Here is a 21,011-nt window from a genome sequence, read left to right as displayed (position 1 = left end):
TAAGGAAATATGATTTTTGTTTGGCATTAGAAATTGAAGAAGAGAAATTTGAAGAAATAATAATGCATGCTACTAGAAACAACTTTTTAACAAATTTTTAAATTTATTTTGTTTTTTTTTAATCTTTTTTATGTTAAACAAATTTTAATGTAACTTGTTAATAAATATATTTTGCTAATAAATTACAGAAAAAAGACAAGTATTTAAAATGAGATTTGAAAACTTTTTAATGATTTTTATAATTAAGTCTAGGAATTTACGAACAAAAATGTAAGTAAACTATTTCATTGGCGTTTTTTTAATATTATTTTTAATATTTAATGAGGATTTCTTGTTTTATTTTGTGTGTGTGTGTTTATATATTTTAATATATTTTATAAACGTTTAAATATAAAATTATTAGTTTTAAATTACTTTTCAAAATTAAACAGCATCTTTGTGTTCATCATGCGGACAGGGTTCGTTGTCATCATGTTGATGTTCTTCTCCACCATCTCCAGGTTTACGATTTCTACGTCGCTTTTCGGGATGTCCAAAACAATGTTCACATTCTTCATCGTCTTCCGAAGAACTTTCACCAAAGGCTACAGGTTTTTTGTATATACAGCAACCTTGTTTTTGAAATAGTGAATAGTTTTATTAAAAAATTTTCAAAAGTTTTCTTGAAATATCAAACTTACATTTGGATTTCTTTTTGTTCATGTGTTCATTATCGACCGTGCCTTCATGCCAGACAACTTTTTTGTCGCTTTTAGGTTTCTTCAAGCGTAGCCTTAAAACCGGTTGGGACTGAAAAGAAAAGAAATAAAAGCAATTGATAACATTTTCCATTATTTTCAAGAAGGGAAATTAGTTACATTAAAAAAAAAGAGGTTTGAACTTAAAAACTTTTCGGGCCCTTGGTTTAAAGCAACCAAGAACAAATCTGTTATATTATTAAAAAAACTATGATATGAATTGATATGGCCAATGATATATCTCTTTTTAAGCCTACACTTCGTCCTAAAATGCACATGATGCGGAATTTTAAGTTGTGTTTTCGTTGTAACAGCAAAAGCTAAATAATCTCTTATTTTACTTTGTTAGACAGGTCTATATGAAATCAATAATCATTGACTTATTCTTCCGCTATAATCTCATGATGAATTTGATCATATCTAGGAATAGGTTCCTTGTATACCCAAAAGCCTTTACTAAGAATGTTCGCAAAGAAATAAACAATGTAACGCCACAGTCTGGATTGACGCCCCAATGACAGCCTGATAGCGTTCACTTATTTCGCTATTTGTACTTTATGGAAGTGACATTAGTTGAGGAAATAAATAGACTGTTAAAGGTGATTTAGTGCTCCATCAACTTCGAACAATATTATTCTGCTACTCGAATAATATCCGAAGACAGGAGCATTTTTCTTAATAGCCTTAGTTTAGAATTCTTAAAAAACTTTGAATAGTTCTAAGAAAATTATTAATTGTGACGCAGTTGTAATCTTAGCCCTTAGTCAGCAAAACAAATCAAAATATTTTATCAGTTTCTGTTAAGATAGAACATTATCTACTTTAGTATCTAAACACCAACTTATCTTACCGATGTATCTAAGACGTCTTCCTGTGTAATAACCTCAGTTTGTGACCGGGTCACTGTGTCTGCTGGCAAAGCTACTGCTTCCATTTGTAATTACAATTCTGATTTCTTCAATAATAGGTCAATGAAAAAGTTAATAAATCAAATAAACAATTAATATAAACAATAAATTTGTGTCCACAAAGCGAAGTTAATTTTCGGTACAGTGAAGCGAAAAATGTATCTTTCCCAAAGATATATTTTAGTTTTTTTTTGGATAACAACAAACAGCTGTGATTACAAGACAGAGTTCTAAGTTAAACGAATATATTAAGAACGGCGTTTGATTTTAAGAATAGCGGCGTAAACCGTATAACGGATTTTAGCATGTTAGAAAAATAAAAATTTAAATTGTTTTATTTTATTAAAATGTTATTCATAAACAGAAATATTAATTTATCAAATTTTAATATGGATATTTGGGTTTTTTAAATCCTATATACAAATTTTGTGGAAAATATACATATGTTTTTAAATTTTGTGTTTTTTATCCAATTTTACAAGAACAGTTAATTCTGTCTTTGAAAGTCAATACCCACTTAACCCGATTCTACAACACATTCGTAAATCATTTTGACATTTAATCGCCATATTTTTTTTAATTCATTATTTTTGTAATTTTTTGGAATATTTGATTGCGTGTATGACACAAAATTACATTATTTTAACAAATTAAGTTATATATTTTATATTTATTTGCATTTATTTTTTTTTAATTTTATATTTTATTTTTCTCCAACAAATCAAAATAAACAGCTTATTATGATAAATACCCGATAAAAATTAGAGGTGACACTAATTAATTCTTAATAAATTATCTTTCAGAATCGTTTTTTGAGTCGATTAAGACATGTCCGTCCGGCTGGCTGGCTGTTCATGTAAACTTTGTGCGCAAGGTACAGGTCGCAATTTTCAAGATAATTTGATGAAATTTGGACCAAGCATGTTTTTTGGCACAAGGACGAAGCCTATTAAAAATGGTTGAAATCGGTCCATTATTTCACCTAGCCCCCATACAACCGTACCTCCTGATTTGAACTTTTTAAGCAATAATTACGTCAAATATTGTATAATCTCTCTAAAAATTGGCACAAATAAGTTTTATATAAGTATAAATGGATCGGCCCATATTTGACCTATATAAAGCCTTATTTAGATCTTTTAAATATTCAACGTAAAAGTTTCTTTATAAAAAATAAAAATTTTAAAAATATACTCATGGTGTAGGGTATTATATGGTCGGCCATGCCCGACTATACTTTCGTACTTGTTTCTGAATATTTTTGTGTGTGTATGATACAAAAATAGGTTTGTTACATCATTTTAAGAAATGAAGTTATATATTTTATATTTATTTGCATATTTTGTGATTTTATTTCTTATTGTTTGTTTGTTTGTTTATTCTTTAAGTTACTTAGTTTCGAAAACTGAGATTTATTTGGCCAGTAATTAAAATTATACAACGCCATCACCAATTCTAGCTAGAAGAAACTAGCTCATATGTTCCAAATTAAAAACTTAGGTTAAGTTAACACGATTGCACATGGCCAATTATGCACCTCAAGAAAAATTGTAACTCGGTACAGTTATCTGACGTCACACATTAGCCAATGCTGTTTGAAACGTAAAACTCTCGAAGGCAGAGCAAAAAGGACGGCCTGATTACCCTTCCTCCACCCAGAGCTGAATTACGAATTTATTTCTTATTGGTCTACAACCAATTTAAAACAAACTGCTGATTATGAATAATCATAATAACCATAATAAAAATTGGTGATGACACTCATTCATTTGTAATTCGCAGCTGAAATTTTGTATGACGAATAATGTTATGCAGTACGTAATTGGGGGTTGACTGATGAATGAGAGCTTGAATTGTGAATAATTGCATCATGTTTGGAGATATTTACTTTGGAAATATTTGTAGCATTTTGAAATTTCTATATAAAAGAAAAATTGCTGAATGCAAAACTCAATATATTTTTATTTTTTAGTAAAGCTTTATTTAACGACAAAAATATATTAATATTTTAACAAAAATATCAAAATGTTCAAAGTAAAAGTGCTACACTACAATTTGTAAATACATTTTTAAGACCTTAAAAATATTAAGGAAAAACCTCAAAACACTTTAAAAAATATCTGAACATTTAATTGCAAGTAGTTTATAGTCATAAAATAAACAACTAAATATTTAATTATTTCAAAAAATCCAAATATAATAGAATAATATATAACAAAAAAACTACATAATTTACATTTAAAAATAACAGTCAAATACAAACATACACATCACTATTATCGAAATAAATACATTTCCAACTGTCAAAAAAGGACAAAGTTGTAAATTTTAGTAACAACATCAAAAAACGTACTTTTCATAACGAATACACATTTTTACAACAGTGTCATTTCTACCAGACGATGGCAGGAGCAATTGTGCGATTAAATATTTTAACAAAACCGCAAATTGGTAAGAATTTTAATAAAATTCTTTAAAAATTATAATGCCAATAGGTTAATTAGTCAAAACCTCAATGAATGATGTATAAAATATAAAAATCTATTGAGAATAAAGTGTGAAAAATTGATTTTAAAACTTGTACAAATTATGTAATTTTTCTCAGACTTGCGCTGGCAAAACAACAACAAGAACTTTGAGAAAAACAGAAAAATTTTCATAATTTGTATAATAGACGACAGATAATTACGTTTTAGTTTTTATAACTTATAATTTCATCATAATTGCAATTATAATATATGGAACTATGAAATTAATTAAATTTTTCTATTTTCAGCGTGCGTTTTGCCAATTGCGGCTCAACGTCGTTTACAAAGCACGCAGGCACCACCACCCGGAACACCACCACCACAAACTAAAACCAAATTTGGTAATTTGGCCGATCAAGATCGTGTCTTCACCAATTTGTATGGCCGTCATGATTGGCGTTTGAAGGGTGCCTTGAAACGTGGTGATTGGTACAAGACCAAGGAGATCATGTTGAAGGGAGCCGATTGGATTATCAATGAAATTAAAACCTCAGGTCTACGTGGTCGTGGTGGTGCTGGTTTCCCCAGTGGCATGAAATGGTCATTCATGAACAAACCCTCAGATGGCCGTCCCAAATACTTGGTGGTCAATGCTGATGAAGGTAAGTAAAAGATTTGGAGCTTGAGGGAAAAAGTGAGGTTATTTTTCATTTTTCTTGTTTAAAGGTGAACCTGGTACCTGCAAAGATCGTGATATTATGCGTCATGACCCTCATAAGTTGGTTGAAGGTTGTTTGATAGCCGGTCGTGCCATGGGTGCTCAAGCTGCCTATATTTACATTCGTGGTGAATTCTACAATGAGGCTTCCAACATGCAATTGGCCATTGCTGAAGCTTACCAAGCTGGTTTGATTGGTAAAAATGCCTGCGGTTCTGGCTATGATTTTGATGTCTTCATGCATCGTGGTGCTGGTGCCTATATCTGTGGTGAAGAAACCGCTTTGATTGAATCCCTCGAAGGCAAGCAAGGCAAACCCCGTCTAAAGCCTCCATTCCCTGCTGATGTCGGTCTCTTCGGTTGCCCCACTACTGTAACCAATGTTGAAACTGTTGCCGTTTCACCCACCATTTGCCGTCGCGGTGGTGCTTGGTTTGCCAGTTTTGGTCGTACTCGTAATTCGGGTACTAAACTTTTTAACATTTCCGGTCATGTCAATAATCCTTGCACTGTTGAGGAAGAAATGTCCATTCCCTTGAAGGAACTTATCGAACGTCATGCTGGTGGTGTTCGCGGTGGTTGGGATAATCTCTTGGGTGTTATTCCCGGTGGTTCATCCACACCCATCATCCCTAAGCATGTCTGTGATGATGTGATAATGGACTTTGATGGTCTTATTGCTGCTCAAACTTCTTTGGGTACCGCCGCCATCATTGTTATGGATAAGTCAACAGATGTTATTAAGGCCATTGCTCGTTTGATTTCCTTCTATAAGCACGAAAGTTGTGGTCAATGTACACCTTGCCGTGAGGGTATTGGCTGGATGAATAAGATTATGGGCAGGTAAGTAATTTGAGAAGATGGTGTATACGAATTTTGAGGATTATTAAATGAATTTGTGGTAAATGGGAATTTTTGACGATAGTTCGATATGTTTAATGAATTTTTGCTAATTTACAACTACAAATGGAATCAGCCAAACATTCACAACAAAAATTCGTCTACACAGTATAAATTAAGACTACATGGTAGATATCGAGCCTTAGATATTGCATTTAGTAAAACATTTATGGACTTAAGCTACATTCACACCTATCAAATGTTTGACGAAAATGATATGACCCCTAAAAAATCTACATTTTGATTTATTTAAAATATATATTTATCTGCACATATATAATATATCTTTCACGACATCAGTTCAGAACGTCTTTATTATTTGTTTCGACAATATTTGCAATTATAAAAATCATGCAGAATCAAAAATAAATTTACAAAAATTAGTGGTTAAGTCTTTTTCATCAAATGTTTGATAGGTCTGAACGTAGCTTTAGATGTAAAGTTCAATGCTTGATAGCTTTATAGTATGAAATTAAGCTTTCAAATGAGTTTAAGAATTTGACATTGTGAGAATTAAGATGAAGAAAGAGTCTTTTATACTTTATATATAACTTAGTGGGTCCATTCAAGCCAAGAATCTACAAGGGTTTAGTGTCTCTACAAGGGTTTAGTGCCTCTACAAGGGTTTAGTGCCTCTACAAGGGTTCAGTGCCACTACAAGGGTTTAGTGCCTCTACAAGGCACTCTAGAGATAGATAGATAGATAGATAGATAGATAGATAGATAGATAGATAGATAGATAGATAGATAGATAGATAGATAGATAGATAGATAGATAGATAGATAGATAGATAGATAGATAGATAGATAGATAGATAGATAGATAGATAGATAGATAGATAGATAGATAGATAGATAGATAGATAGATAGATAGATAGATAGATAGATAGATAGATAGATAGATAGATAGATAGATAGATAGATAGATAGATAGATAGTCTGTTTTAAAAGAAATCTACATCTTAACTAATGACACATTTAAATTTAGTTAAAAAACGAACATTAACTAATTTTATTCATCACCACAGATTTGTAGCCGGTAATGCTGATCCCTCTGAAATCGATATGTTGTGGGAAATCTCTAAACAAATTGAAGGACACACTATCTGTGCTTTGGGTGATGGTGCTGCTTGGCCTGTACAGGGTTTGATTCGTCACTTCAGACCAGAAATTGAGGCTAGAATGAAGCAATATGCCGCCCGGGCTTCAAATTAAAAACGACAGAGAGTAACTTAAAGAAAAAGTATAAGGGGAAGAAAAAATTTAGCTATTTTTGTTTTTTTGTAAATCGTTAGTACGAATAAAATTAATTAAACTACATATATTATAATTAATTTAAATGTCTTTAAATAATGTGAAGATAAAGAAAAACAAAACCACAATAACAAGATATTAAAATAAATAAGAAAAACAAATAAAGTCATTAAAAAAAAACACTAAACAACTGTAAAACTTGTTGAAAAGTAAATTAAATTTACCCATAATAATAAAACAATACTAAACGGAAATGATTTATTTTAAATTATTTATTTACTCAATCTAATTGTAAAGTTTGTATATGCTTAATAACAGCATTAATGTCTTCCTGTGGCACTGGCTTGTGTTTTGGGGGGAAGGTGCATATTTTCAAAGGACCATCTACTTGCTTTTGGGTGTCATGTTCTACACATTTGGCGGGTATAAATTGGTATCTGAAATGTTATTAATTTTAAAGATTTAACATACATATGAATGGAGGTTCTTTAATATTTTAATGTCTATATATTTACTTTCTTCCGGCTTCAGCGCTAAAGATGATGGCGAATAGAGCCATTAAACCAAAAAATACTGTTAATTTCATTTTGTTTATAATTAGCTTTTTCTTTTTGCCTGACCTTCGTAGTGATCTTGACGAGAGTGACCATGAAACTAAAAATTCTTTTCATAGTTAATTTTTAAATATCTACTACTTTTTTAAATTTCAATGAATATTAATCATGAATAGTTATTAATTAATGCAAATATATGTATTTTTTTGGTATTTTAATATTCTAGTTAAGAACAAATTGTACACTGAGAAAAAGATGATATTTTAACAAATACAAAATTTAACAATGTGGAATGGTATTACAACGCTTTTTACAAATTGCAGATTTCATCACAATCTCCATTTTATCAAAGGTATGAAAATATTTTCAAAAACGCTCTTCATTTACAAATTTTTAAAATTCAAATAAAACTTCCATAAAACTAAAACAATTAAGAAGTTATAGTCAGGCGAGGCCCACCATATGATACCCTACACCTGTATTCGAATAAAATGTGATTTAGTTTTCATAATAAAGCATTTAAGTTTAATTGTACCTTGACTCAGATATACTTAAGCCATTTATTGTTTAATAAAACTGTGGATATATTTAAGTAAAATTTTGATGGGGCTTTTTATATGGGACTAGGCTCAAATGTGGCCCTATAATTATAAAGTTCTTCAGGATCATCAAGGCTAGTATAGAACTAGGTTTTGCAGCTTTTTGTTGAGATACGAGTATATTAAACATAATTATGAACTTAAAAGCCCTATTTGGCGGGTTAAGTTGTATGGGGCCTAGGTGAAATAATGGACCGATGTTAACTATTTTTAATAGGTCTACAGTACCATAAAAGATCATGTGCCAAATTCCATTGAATTATCTGCAAAATTGCGACATGTAGTTTAAGGTTTACAGTTCTATTGGAAGGTTGATTTGTGTGTGGGCTGAAATAATGGACTGATCTTAACCATTTTCAATCCCTGGGACAATAGAAGATCATGTACCACATTTCATTAAATTATCTTTAACCCTCAGTCATGCGCATGTATCTGGCCAGATATTTTACGAATTTAACTGTGATTTTAATATATTTCTAATTTGGTTAGGGATTTGAGTCTCCAGGTACCCTCTACAAATATTGTTAGATATCGTAATATTGTTACTAAAATGGCATATTTTTCATATAAATGTACTGTACACTATGTATATCTCGCCAGATACATGCGCTACGTACGTGCATGACGGAGGGTTAAAATTGTGACCTGTAGTTAGGTTACAAGGTCGGTATAGGTCCAATATTATTGTGCCTTACAAACATCAGCACAAACCCAATATACCCTCCCCACTAAAGTCGTGTAGGGTATAATTAGTTTTAAGTGTTTTTTCTCAATGTTTTTTTAAGTTAATTAATATAATTACAACAACACTAAAGAAAGTAATTTAAGATTAAAGTGATGTTTTTTTCTTAATCTCTATTTATAATGGTTTTATGCTAATTTTAATAAAATATTCTTTAAAGTATTAGCGCACGAATTAAAATTGTCATATTTTTATTTATAATAATAATTATACATTCTTAACAATAAAACAATAGTATTCAATTTGTCTAAATCGATATACTTAATTTTATAAACAGAATGTATTAAAAATTCCGCAGGTATGAGACATGACCTTGAGATTTGAAAGAAAAATGTTAACAGTCGTACCAAAAAGTAAAAAGCAGCACTATCAAAACATTGAAACAGAGAGACCAGGAGGTCTAAAGAGAAATCATGAGATTATTTTGAGAATAAAACGTCTACGGAAAGTTCTTTCTAAAGATCTGATTTCTAATATACCGCAACACTGGACATGGATACTTATATTTCATACTATTATTATCAGTAGGAGGTCGGTTGATTTAGGTCTGAAACTGATCTTAGAATTACATTAAATACTCATTTTCTACGTCGTTGTAAATATACAATTTATATACTATGGTTTCAACAATTTCTGATCTACATAATTTGTATTAGCATACATCCCGGCATTTAAAGACAAAAAACAAAACGTCATTAAGGCACATGGTATTCATAAAAAATCAACAACAATATATAGCAAAGCATAAAGTACAAAAATCCAAACACATACGCTCGCATACACTTAGGCAAATAAACATAAACACCGACAAAAAAAGGATAAAGGAAAGAGAAAGTAACGTTTGAACGCCTTCAAAATTGCGAAACACAGCACCAGGCAAAATAACGTGCAAACAAACACATGCACGCAACTCTCCACGTTGCTAAAATCGGATGGCAAAAAAGAAAAAGCTTTTCACCACAAAACAAAACTAAAGCATAACATTAGGCAAAAAGAGAATAGGCAGAGAGAAAGTGAAACAAAAAGAGAATATTTACACCGATTAATTATAATGGGAACCGCTGTCGACAATTCATATAAAACGAAAGGGCGATAAGGTGGCTGCCAAAAGACCACAAGATTTTTCTAGTCAAGTCTGCAGTTCAGTCTATAGTATAGTCCAAAGTCTAGTATATAGTTTAGTCTATAGTCTAGTCTATAGTTTAGTCTATAGTCTAGTCTATAGTCTAGTCTATAGTCTAGTCTATAGTGTAGTCTAAAGTCTAGTCTATAGTCTAGTCTATAGTCTAGTCTATAGTCTAGTCTATAGTCTAGTCTATAGTCTAGTCTATAGTCTAGTCTATAGTCTAGTCTATAGTCTAGTCTATAGTCTAGTCTATAGTCTAGTCTATAGTCTAGTCTATAGTCTAGTATATAGTCTAGTCTATAGTGTAGTCTATAGTCTAGTCTATAGACTAGTCTATAGTCTAGTCTATAGTCTATAGTATAGTATATTGTCTAGTCTAACCTATAGTCTAGTCTATAGTGTAGTATATAGTCTAGTCTAGCCATTAATCTAGTCTAGTCTTTAGTGTAGTATATAGTCTAGTATATAGTCTAGTATATAGTCTAGTCTATAATCTAGTCTAAAGTCTAGTTTATAATTTAGTCTATAGTCTAGCCTTTGTATTTGTAATATTGTATAAAAATTCATTGTCGACAACGCTTGTGGATCGAATTGTAATCATGCAGCAGCTAAAATAAAATTTAAACAAAACTAAAGCATAACAGTAGGCGAAAGTTAAAAATATTGAGAATATTGAGAGAATAAGAAAAAAGGAGAGTATCTAACCAGGAGCAATGGAACAAGTGAAGTTGAATTATATTGCTTGCGAACAAACGAACAGACGGACGAATAAAATGATTGTCTATTTGGCTGTATCTGTGCTGATGCCTGTATATATTAAGAAAATTTTCATTTGTGCTTTTTTAGTCTTCCGCGTAGTCCTTTTGAGTCATGTTGTTTGTTATCCTGTTTTTTTAAGTTACACAAAGACAAGAGACCGTGCAAAAAGAAAAACATACACACACAAACATACAATTCTCCATTAAGTTTTTCATAAACCAAATAAATGAAATTTAATTTGTTGGCAATTGTTAAAAACAAAGAAAATAATAAATGATGAAATGAAATTTGCAAAAACAACTATAAAAATGCAAAAATATTAAATATAAAGAAAAAATAATAACAATTGTTAATGTTAAAACAAGAAAATAATTCTGTAATGTGTGCCTTTAACTAACTGAAACCAAAAAAAAAATATTAAACAAAAATTGTCTGGAACAGTTTGTTTTTTCGACTTAATTTTGTTACTTTAACTTGTTTGTTGTCTCTAGCAAACAAAAAGTTACGAAATCAATGGGAATTTTTTATTTCAATTTACAGCTAAAATAAAACTTTTACCTTTCCTCCCATAAAATAATTTACAATAAACACAGTCGGTTAGTATTTTAAAGAAATTTTTACAATTTTCCTTTCAATTTGTAAATATATTAACTGTCGTGTAATACTATTTAAGAGAGAACCGAGAAATAAGAAATCACATACACAAATTTGCACATCATCACCATCATAATCATTTTTATCATTATTTCTAATAAACGAAAGACGATTTTTTGTTTTGTTTCTTTTTAAAAGTCAAAAAATACGTTTAAATACAATGATTCACATCTATAGAATCATTTGAAGACACTGCACAGTGGGACAGGTATAACAATTTATGGATATAAATTTGTTTTTTCGTTATAAAATTTGTATTGTATTTGTATCACGGTGGTATTTTCCATTTACTGGATAGACTTGAGAACGGTCCACCATCGCCCCTCTGTTCTTCAATGAAGAACTCAGGTGGCAATTTTTGTACATTGGCTTTGACCGGTCCTTGCACAAGTACTTTGCTGAAGTACTCGAGCCATCTAATCTGTTAATTCGGCAATAGCACCTAGAGACGTAAGCGGTGGACCAATAAGCCGAAGACATTGTTCTTACTCACAGGGACACACTGTGGTAATTCTGATATGAACAGAGTATACTCTGAACATGTCTGGACAAAGAAGGAAAATTAAATGGTATTAAATCTATATGATACCTTTCATCCATCATCATTCAACCCAGCACACATTTCATTCATACGAAACATTCATAAGAGAAAAATATACGACACATTTATTATAGGTAGACGGGTGGGTGAGGCCCGCCGTACCCCACATTCATCCCGTACCATATACAATTAATACCAACTTATTTCCAACACTTAGTCACACAGCCACTAATCTGTGGGGTATCTATCATTTTCGACAACAACACCGAACTTGAAATATTGATTTTATCATGCATCAGTCATTTTACCGCCACTTACTCTCCCCGCGAATTTGGGTTTAAACCACAGCCACTACGTGGATCCCGAAGGAACCTCAACCAACTGACCAGCAAGGACTAAGCCAAACAGTAGACTATAACCAATTTTTTAGTCCCGGCCAGACTGGAGGTATTGGCCACATCTTTATACCCCGGGATTGCAATAACACCAAGGCGGAGGCTTCAAGGTAACACGTCCCCGGGGCTACCTTATCTGACAAGTAAAATTTGTTGTTTTCATATAAAAATGAAATCAGAAAACGAAAAGGTGTTTTTGAAAACCTATTTTAAGTGCCATTGAACCGCCCCTGTAGCATAGAAAATAACATACTTCTAGGCTACGACCATGTCCCATTTTATCCCAATCGAATCAGCTGTTTAGAAATCCGATGAATTATTTCCAACAAAATATTAATCCTGCCGCACTGTGCACTGTTATAATGTGAAAAAACGTATAAAATTCGCTGTAAAGTCAGCGATTCTGAAATAGTTAACTACGGACATCGGTCGTATTGTTGTGACACTTGCTAATTGTCAAAATGTTAAAACTTTGAACTAACTCGAATAAAGTGAACCCGTACATATATGTATAAAATGAGACATATGTATATCTACTGGGGAATATGAAGACGTCTAGATGGTAAATCGGACCAGCCGTTTAGAAATCCCATGATTTATTTCCAACAATATATTAATCCTGCCACACTGTGCATTGTTATAATGTGAAACAAAACGTATAAAATCGCTCTAAAGTCAGCGATTCTGAAATAGTTAATTACGGACTTTGTTGGTATTGTTGTGAAACTTGTTAATTGTCAAAACGTTAAAACTTTGAACTAAGTCGAATAAAGTAAACCCGTATATATAATGAGACCTCCGTCTACTAGAGACGTCTAGACAGTAAACTATTTCTGAGCTTTCAGATTCGTATTAACATAAGTCGATTACTTTTAGTTGGGAAATAAAAGTAAATGTTAACCAATGGATTTCTAAGGCGATCGCTAGATCCCTACAGTTTTGAGTACTACATTAGTGAAAGGCATTGGAGCACACTTCACATTTTGCAGCCATTAGGAGCACTTTCTAATGGGAGAACCCGCTGACTAAATTGCCCTTAATTCTGCGAGCAATCCTAATACATGTGGTTCGTGTTCTGGTTTCAGATTCTACAGATTTAGAACAATACTAGCTCCGACGTCTGCTATAGAATATTGGTAAGAGTATACGATGTGTTGATACTCAGATATTGACTAATGGTCGAGCTGCCAATGATGTTTATAAGACATCAAACATTGCCCCTAGAAGCGATGTTCTCAAAATGTGATTTCAAAGCAACTCATTTAGAGATTTTTATTGTCATGTCACTACATAAAAATGTCAAAGATCACTAGACCGTCATACAACTTACTACGATCACTATTTTGATTTAGTTACGGGATATAATTGCAGTTGCCATTGGGCTTTTGAAATAAATTAGTAGACCGTTAGGGGATTAAGCATAAGAATTTTGTTGGAATAATTATCATCTGCACAACCAAGCCCTATGGTTTTTTAATATTTACATCTTGACAACAGTCATTTCAACAGCAATAGATCAAGTAAATCATTTACCATCTCCCTCATTATCTTGATTTATATTTCGAAAAGCGATACACAATCATTTAAGAATCCCTGCCTTATTATACATTCTTATTAAACTTTTTTTGTATAAAACTGGTATTTTACTCACTCCTTAAATTAGTTTGAACAAAAACAACAAAAAAATCCCTACAAAAAATAATAAACATTTTTCTATGGTATACAGTACAAATAATATCAACATTTTTCACAAGAATACAACAAAATAATAATAAAATAAAATTTCATCAAATCATAAGCACAAAAAAAAGTAACAAACAATAGAAGAAGGACAACAGCACAGTAGAAGCGGCAATAACAACAACAAAAGAAACAAAACAACAGGAAACAAGAAAAATATTAACGCGACAGGAGTACTTAGAATTTTTCTAGCTATATATGTAATAAAAAATACGAAAATTTTAAGGTAAGTCCTGCTGTCTACTCCTCAAGCTTTCAAATACCTTTTAACAAAATTTCGTTGTTTGAGGTTATGTTACACACACACACACTCACATCGTACATATTTAGATACAAACCCATTTGTAATTTAATCATTTTCACATTAAACTTGTGTCAGTTTTTTTTTGTTCTTTATATTTTTTCGCTCAATCTCTGGTTTGCTTTTTTGACTTTGACCGTTTTGGATTTTCATTCTATATCATACAACACTATAAAAATCTTGGTCTATATTTACATTAAGGAACATCCATGTGCTTTACTCAATCTTCTCAGTCCAGGCCATTTCTGTACTTCTTCCATCCATGCAGACAGTAGGCAGATATGAAGATAGATAGGTAGATAGATAGATAGATAGATAGATAGATAGATAGATAGATAGATAGATAGATAGATAGATAGATAGATAGATAGATAGATAGATAGATAGATAGATAGATAGATAGATAGATAGATAGATAGATAGATAGATAGATAGATAGATAGATAGATAGATAGATAGATAGATAGATAGATAGATAGATAGATAGATAGATAGATAGATAGATAGATAGATAGATAGATAGATAGATAGATAGATACATAGAACAACTTATAAAACTCATTGGTGTAGGTAGAGTACCATATGATCAAATTTGACCCCAAACAATTTCTTACTTCAATTTAACAACAACTTAAGTAAATAAAAATCTAATATTAATACAAAGCAAAAGAAATATTAACTTAAATCGTTTAATAATGGATCCATTACATCTAGCTAAGTGTATTTGTTCTATGAGGTGTAAATGTTTGTATGTCCCTTTTTATTTAGCCATGGACATGGTCATTTTGTTCATGTGTTAAATTTTATTTAATTTACTTGATTTAATTTTTATGTCCTGCAAGAATAAAGTCATTAACTTGCCACCAATTTCCATTACTGTCAATAACATTTTCATTTAGTTTTTGCTGTTGTTGTTGGAATTATATTGAAACTTCAATAATTTGAAATTAATCCGATTTGTACAATTGTTTTATTATTTCAATGAAAAGGTAGAATTTATTTCAATTACTGTTTTTATATTTTCTTAAATCTTTATACCTACAAACTAGTCAATCAGTATTATTATTTATTAATGTGTTTAATAAAAATTATATCAAAAAGTTGAAAATAAAACTCAGGTCAACAAATGTCATCAATCATTTTATTATGAAATGGTGCTCAGTAATAGAAATTAAGTGCAAAGGAACGTATTGCAATTAGTTTCCAAAAATACGTTTTTTGAGTTATGTCAGTATTGAAGTAAATACATACTTCTTCATACTTGTAATTCATTAAAAATTTAATTTAAAACACAATCACATTATTTTTATTGAAACTTTTAAATTAAGCACTTTAATTATAATTCATGTTTCTATAGCGGCAAAGCATTTATTTTTTTAAATAAAACACCTCCGTTGTCTGCGTTGTATTAAAACGCAACAATACATCATTTTTTTATAAAAGAATGCAAAAACGGTAAATATAGTAGATAATTGACATTAAAGGTCAACTGTTTTATTAAATTACAAAATAATTTGTTAAAAACTCGTTAAGAAATAAGAGTAAGAGAAATAGACACAGCAGCAGTGAAAGAAAAAGTTGTACAATAATATGTAAGAACAGAATGAAATTAATCATACTCACTAATTGTTGTCGAAAAAGAAAAAGCAAAAGAAAGTACTTAGAACACACACACACGCAGACAGATAAATTTTAAGGAGTGGGAGTAAATTAAAGAGGGGTTTTAATATTTTTTGTTTATAAATGTTATTTAGATAGAAAACTAACCACCAAGTCAACCACCCTGCTATAGTTAAACAGTCAGTAGTTGTTTTCTGCTTTAATGTAAAGGAATTATGAGTAATTATAAAAAATGAACACACACAGGTTTTACATCACAATTTATTACATAACACATGGTCTCGCATGGTAATCATTCATTTATTCACATACAATTTGAGTATCAAGGGATTTTTAAAACATCATATCGAAACGGGAAATATTTCTGATCTTAAATGGTCTATAGTTCCATCTAAGGATCAACATTCAATCCACACTCGTTTGTTTTAAGCATAAAATTGGTTTATAACAGTGTTGTCAAGTGTTGACCAATAAAGATGTAATGTTGCTTTTAGCTCCTTAAGGAGCCAAAAAAGATAGAAATTGGAACAAAGCTTTATTATACCTTTAACTAACCTACCAACTAACTACTAACTAACTAACTAACTAACTAAATAACTAACTAACTAACTAACTAACTAACTAAATAACTAACTAAGTAACTAAATAACTAACTAACTAACTAACTAACTAACTAACTAACTAACTAACTAACTAACTAACTTACTAACTAACTAACTAACTAACTAAATAACTAACTAACTAAGTAACTAACTAACTAACTAACTAACTAACTAACTAACTAACTAACTAACTAACTAACTAAATAACTAACTAACTATCTATCTATCTATCTATCTATCTATCTATCTATCTATCTATCTATCTATCTATCTATCTATCTATCTATCTATCTATCTATCTATCTATCTATCTATCTATCTATCTATCTATCTATCTATCTATCTATCTATCTATCTATCCATCTATCTATCTACCTATCTATCTATCTTACCTACTAATCAGGACTTTGAAAATCACATTGTCCGCCATACTTTGATTCACATTCCTTTGAACAGAAAAAATTTACCGTACATCAGTCTTTTATTCGCAACTCACTCTTCCCGCGGATTTGGGATCAAACCACAGATACTGCGGTTCTCTTAGCATGTCAAATCATGCTAAGCATTAGCCGAGAATTAAAGTGACATCACCAATTTATAGTCCCGGTAGACTGAATATACTGGTAGCACCTCATTTTCCCGGGATTGAAATAAAATCAAGATGGAGGGTCATTAATTCACATGCCCCCGGAGGAAACTAGAAAGTAAAATACAATTGTGTCCCTGCTACTAAATAACAAAAGTACTTGCATATATTTTTCTATTCCTACATATTCAAGCATCCTTCTAAAACCGCTGGTGTTTGTGTGTGAGTATTTATATATGTATACATTACATACATGAGTATGTACAGTTTTAGATTAATGCCTTGATAAAAAATGTGAATATGAAACAAAAAAACAAATAAATAATTAGTTCGTCATTTGTTTTTGTGTTATTATTACTTGTTTATTTTTGTAACAAATATTTACATTGAATCATTACATTTGTTTTGTTCTCTTTCAAAACCCACACATACACACACAATCACATACTCGCACACTCTTTGTATTATATCCTGATAGGTATCATAAATAATGAAATGTAACCATATTTTTTGGTATTTATAAAGAATTTTATAATTTTTTTTCTCCCATTTATTGGTCTGTTGTAATTTATTAGCAATGGCCTTTGGGTGAAATAATTTGTCATTAAAATGTTGAACATGTGGCTAGTATTTAATATGGAAATTTTTGTATTTTTATTAAAATTTTGTATTGTTAAATATTTTTTTTTAATAAAACTTATACAATAAGATAAGAGAAGAAACACAAGTTAAAAAGGAACATTTAGACAAAAACTTTCTTCAAAATATATTTAATATGTTTGAAATGTCATTCATAGGACTTTTCTTAGCTTCTTCCACTTTAAAGGAAGAAGCTTTTTAAGGGTCAAAATATTAATAAAATCTTATTTATTTCTGTTGTATATCAATAAATTTAATTTCTTTATAATAAAATCAACTTTAGCAATCTATTAATGGAATTTTTGAAAACTGTTCCCACTTTTTTAAAAACTCTTCCCACCCCTAATATGGGTGTCAAATGAAAGCTATTGCTATTGTGTATAATAAATTAATATTATTTTATATTTTAAAGCATATCGAAAAGAATCTTTACCGTTCTCAATTTCATGAAAACTTTCCATTTTTTTACCATTTTTTTTTACTAAAATTAGTTTCTTTTTATCAAAAATTACTAAAAACCTAATTTTTTGATATTTTAAAAGACTATTCCCACTTTTTCAAAAACTGTTCCCACTTTTTCGAAAACTCTTCCCACCCCCAATATGGGTGTCAAATTAAAGCTCTTTTAATGTCGAATAATAATTCAATTTTGTTTTATATTTTTGTTTAAAAATAAACAGCTTAACTTTAAAAATTCTTTGAAAAATCAATTCCTATAAAAAAAATTAATACAATTTCTCTATTTTTTGTTGCAAACCATTAAAATTTATTTATTTTCATGAATATTAACTTAAAAGATCAGTTTCTGTTATTTTAAAAGAACTGTTCCCACTTTTTTCAGAAACTCTTCCCACCCCCAATATGGGTGTCAAATTAAAGCTCTTTTAATGTCGAGTAATAATTTAATATTGTTTTATATTTTGGTTTAAAAATAAACAGCTTTTCTTTCAAATTTCTTTGAAAAATCAATTTTTATAAAAAAAAAATGTAAATACATAAAATTTTTATATTTTTTGTTGCAAACCATTAAAACGTATTTATATTCATAAATATTTACTTGAAAAATCGTTTTCTGCTATTTAAAAAAACTGTTCCCACTTTTTCATAAACTCTTCCCACCCCTAATATGGGTGTCAAATTAAAGCTCTTTTAATGTCGAATAATAATTTAATATTGTTTTATATTTTTGTTTAAAAATATACATCTTTTTTTTAAAAAATTCTTTGAAGAATTCATTTTTTATAAAAAAAAAATAAATAAAAATTCTATATTTGTTTGGTGCAAACCATTAAAACTTATTTATTTTCACGAATATTTACATGAAAATTTATTTTCTGCTATTTTAAAAAAACTGTTCCCACTTTTTCATAAAAGCTCTTTTGTATAATAATTTAATATAAAAAAAAACTGTTCCCACTTTTTCCAAAATTCTTTTCACACTGATATGATTTTGAAATTAAAGCCCACCTTAAAACAAACTTTCAATTCTTTATTTGCAATTCCCCTTTTAATACTAAGACGTATGAATAATATTGAACTAATATTGCTAATAAATATAACTTATACGTTTCGTAAAACAAAAACACAATTAAATTTTTATAAATTTTAAAAAGAAAACAACTTTTTTGTAACATAAATCTTCCATTAGACATTTATTTTTTATTTTTTTTTTTGCAATGTGATATTTACAATTACACAACTTAATTTAAAATTTAACTTCCTTTCATGCTGACATATCCGGTGTTGCCAACGTAATTAAAAGTGAATCAAAATAAAAATCTATTAGCATTTTGTAATCATCCTGCAGGATTTAATTTATTTATGCAACAATGCTTAAACACAATTGTTTTTGTGCGCACAACTTTGTACATAATACAAAAATGAAATGAAGGATTTAATTTCACCTGTTGACTTGTTGTTGCCTAGGGGAATGAATTATTTTCCTATTACACCGCATGACCTGTTTTTGATTAAATTATTTTATCAATGAAAGGAAAACAAAAATAACAAATACTATATGCAAGCTTAATTATAGATTGGTTGTCTTTAGATTATATAATTTCTTTATCCCCTGGTTTCTGTTCCTCTTAACCTTAATAATTTAAATAGTAAAACGTAATACGTGAAAGAAGTCATAAATAGAAACGATATAGATTGTTATGTTGGGAATTGGCAATGGAAAAAGTGCGGAAAAATTATATGGAGTGTTTATTAATTGGTTAAGTTGAGTGTTATTTTAAATGTCTACTAAAAGTCACAGGAAGTATATCAGTAGTAATCGATTATGAGTTCTGACATTTTCTAATTTGTCGGTCTATTAAATGTTATGTTGGAATCATTACTTTAACAAGCGCTGGTGTGTACATTAATATGTACATCAGTTTAGAGAAGAAGGTATTCCAAGTTTGAATGAATCCAAAATATAAGTATGTTGAATAAAAACTTCTAGCCATGTAAATTATTTCTATAAGACTTCCCTTTCCCACATAGCAGAATTCTGTTGCCCCATTTTGGGCGATCTTTCAAAAGAATCTGTTGATTCCCTTCATTTCTCATTGAGAGAACACAATCGATTGGTTTCCGAAGCCTCCTGCCATGACTAACACAGAAGTAAAGTTTGATGCTATAGCTCCGACGTATTAGTGTCGTTTCCATTTCGCTAGATAAGTAGAGAGTTTCTTTCAAAAAAAATTCTGAAATTTTTGCCCCTAGAACAAGTGTGGATAGGTGCAAGTAGAAATCCTAGCGTCCCTTCAGAAAGGAAACCCCTTCTATACCAACAAATTGGAAGGTGGTAAAGGTGTCTTTAGGTTCGATAAGGAAATAGACTGTGAAGCTTAACAAAGTTTGTTTGGTACCAATGCGAAAGTGCGAAAGGGAAGCACATGGTACAATAGCCTTTAAAGTATAACTAACTGAATTGTAGTGGCGACAAACGCAGCACCGCTATCTCTGCAAAAGCTGGCGGAGGACGACAACAGTTAAACAGACATCTGCATGAAGTTTGTTCCATACATTATAAATTATAAATTTTGCATGACAGGCAAAATCTAATGTCGGAGCTTCAACTGAACTAGAACTGAACTAGAACTGAACTAGAACTGAACTAGAACTGAACTAGAACTGAACTAGAACTGAACTAGAACTGAACTAGAACTGAACTAGAA

At 30.3% G+C, this 21,011-nt stretch overlaps 3 protein-coding genes across 5 annotated transcripts in view; 1 reads left to right on the top strand and 2 right to left on the bottom strand.

Moving 5' to 3' along the window:
- Positions 1-202: 202 nt before the first annotated feature.
- LOC111689950 (E3 ubiquitin-protein ligase PPP1R11) lies at positions 203-1,881 on the bottom strand. Its single transcript, XM_023452414.2, has 3 exons — positions 1,588-1,881; positions 681-789; positions 203-611 (listed from the first exon to the last, which is right to left on the bottom strand). The coding sequence occupies exons 1-3, from the start codon at positions 1,669-1,671 to the stop codon at positions 424-426; spliced, it is 381 nt and encodes a 126-aa protein (XP_023308182.2). The 5' UTR covers positions 1,672-1,881; the 3' UTR covers positions 203-423.
- A 5,370-nt stretch (positions 1,882-7,251) lies between these two features.
- Positions 7,252-7,595, bottom strand: LOC111689973. The gene is made up of 2 exons (XM_023452434.2): positions 7,502-7,595; positions 7,252-7,423 (listed from the first exon to the last, which is right to left on the bottom strand). Exons 1-2 carry the CDS (start codon positions 7,570-7,572, stop codon positions 7,267-7,269), a joined length of 228 nt encoding a protein of 75 aa, XP_023308202.2. The 5' UTR covers positions 7,573-7,595; the 3' UTR covers positions 7,252-7,266.
- A 3,246-nt stretch (positions 7,596-10,841) lies between these two features.
- Positions 10,842-21,011, top strand: part of LOC111689752 — a 33,373-nt gene continuing 23,203 nt past the window's right edge. The window contains exons 1-3 of one of the 3 annotated variants that reach the window (XM_046945171.1): positions 10,842-11,196; positions 11,307-11,362; positions 14,020-14,322. The gene's annotated coding sequence lies outside the window, so the exon portion shown is untranslated. Of the gene's footprint in view, positions 11,363-14,019; positions 14,323-21,011 lie in introns of all 3 variants that reach the window. The other 2 variants (XM_046945170.1, XM_046945169.1) reach the window with 2 other exon arrangements.

This window comes from Lucilia cuprina, chromosome 2, assembly GCF_022045245.1.
Source record: "Lucilia cuprina isolate Lc7/37 chromosome 2, ASM2204524v1, whole genome shotgun sequence".
In the NCBI taxonomy this organism is placed as follows: domain Eukaryota; kingdom Metazoa; phylum Arthropoda; class Insecta; order Diptera; family Calliphoridae; genus Lucilia; species Lucilia cuprina.
The sequence above is the reverse complement of the archived record's forward strand: the minus strand, read 5'-3'. Positions and strand labels throughout refer to the sequence as shown.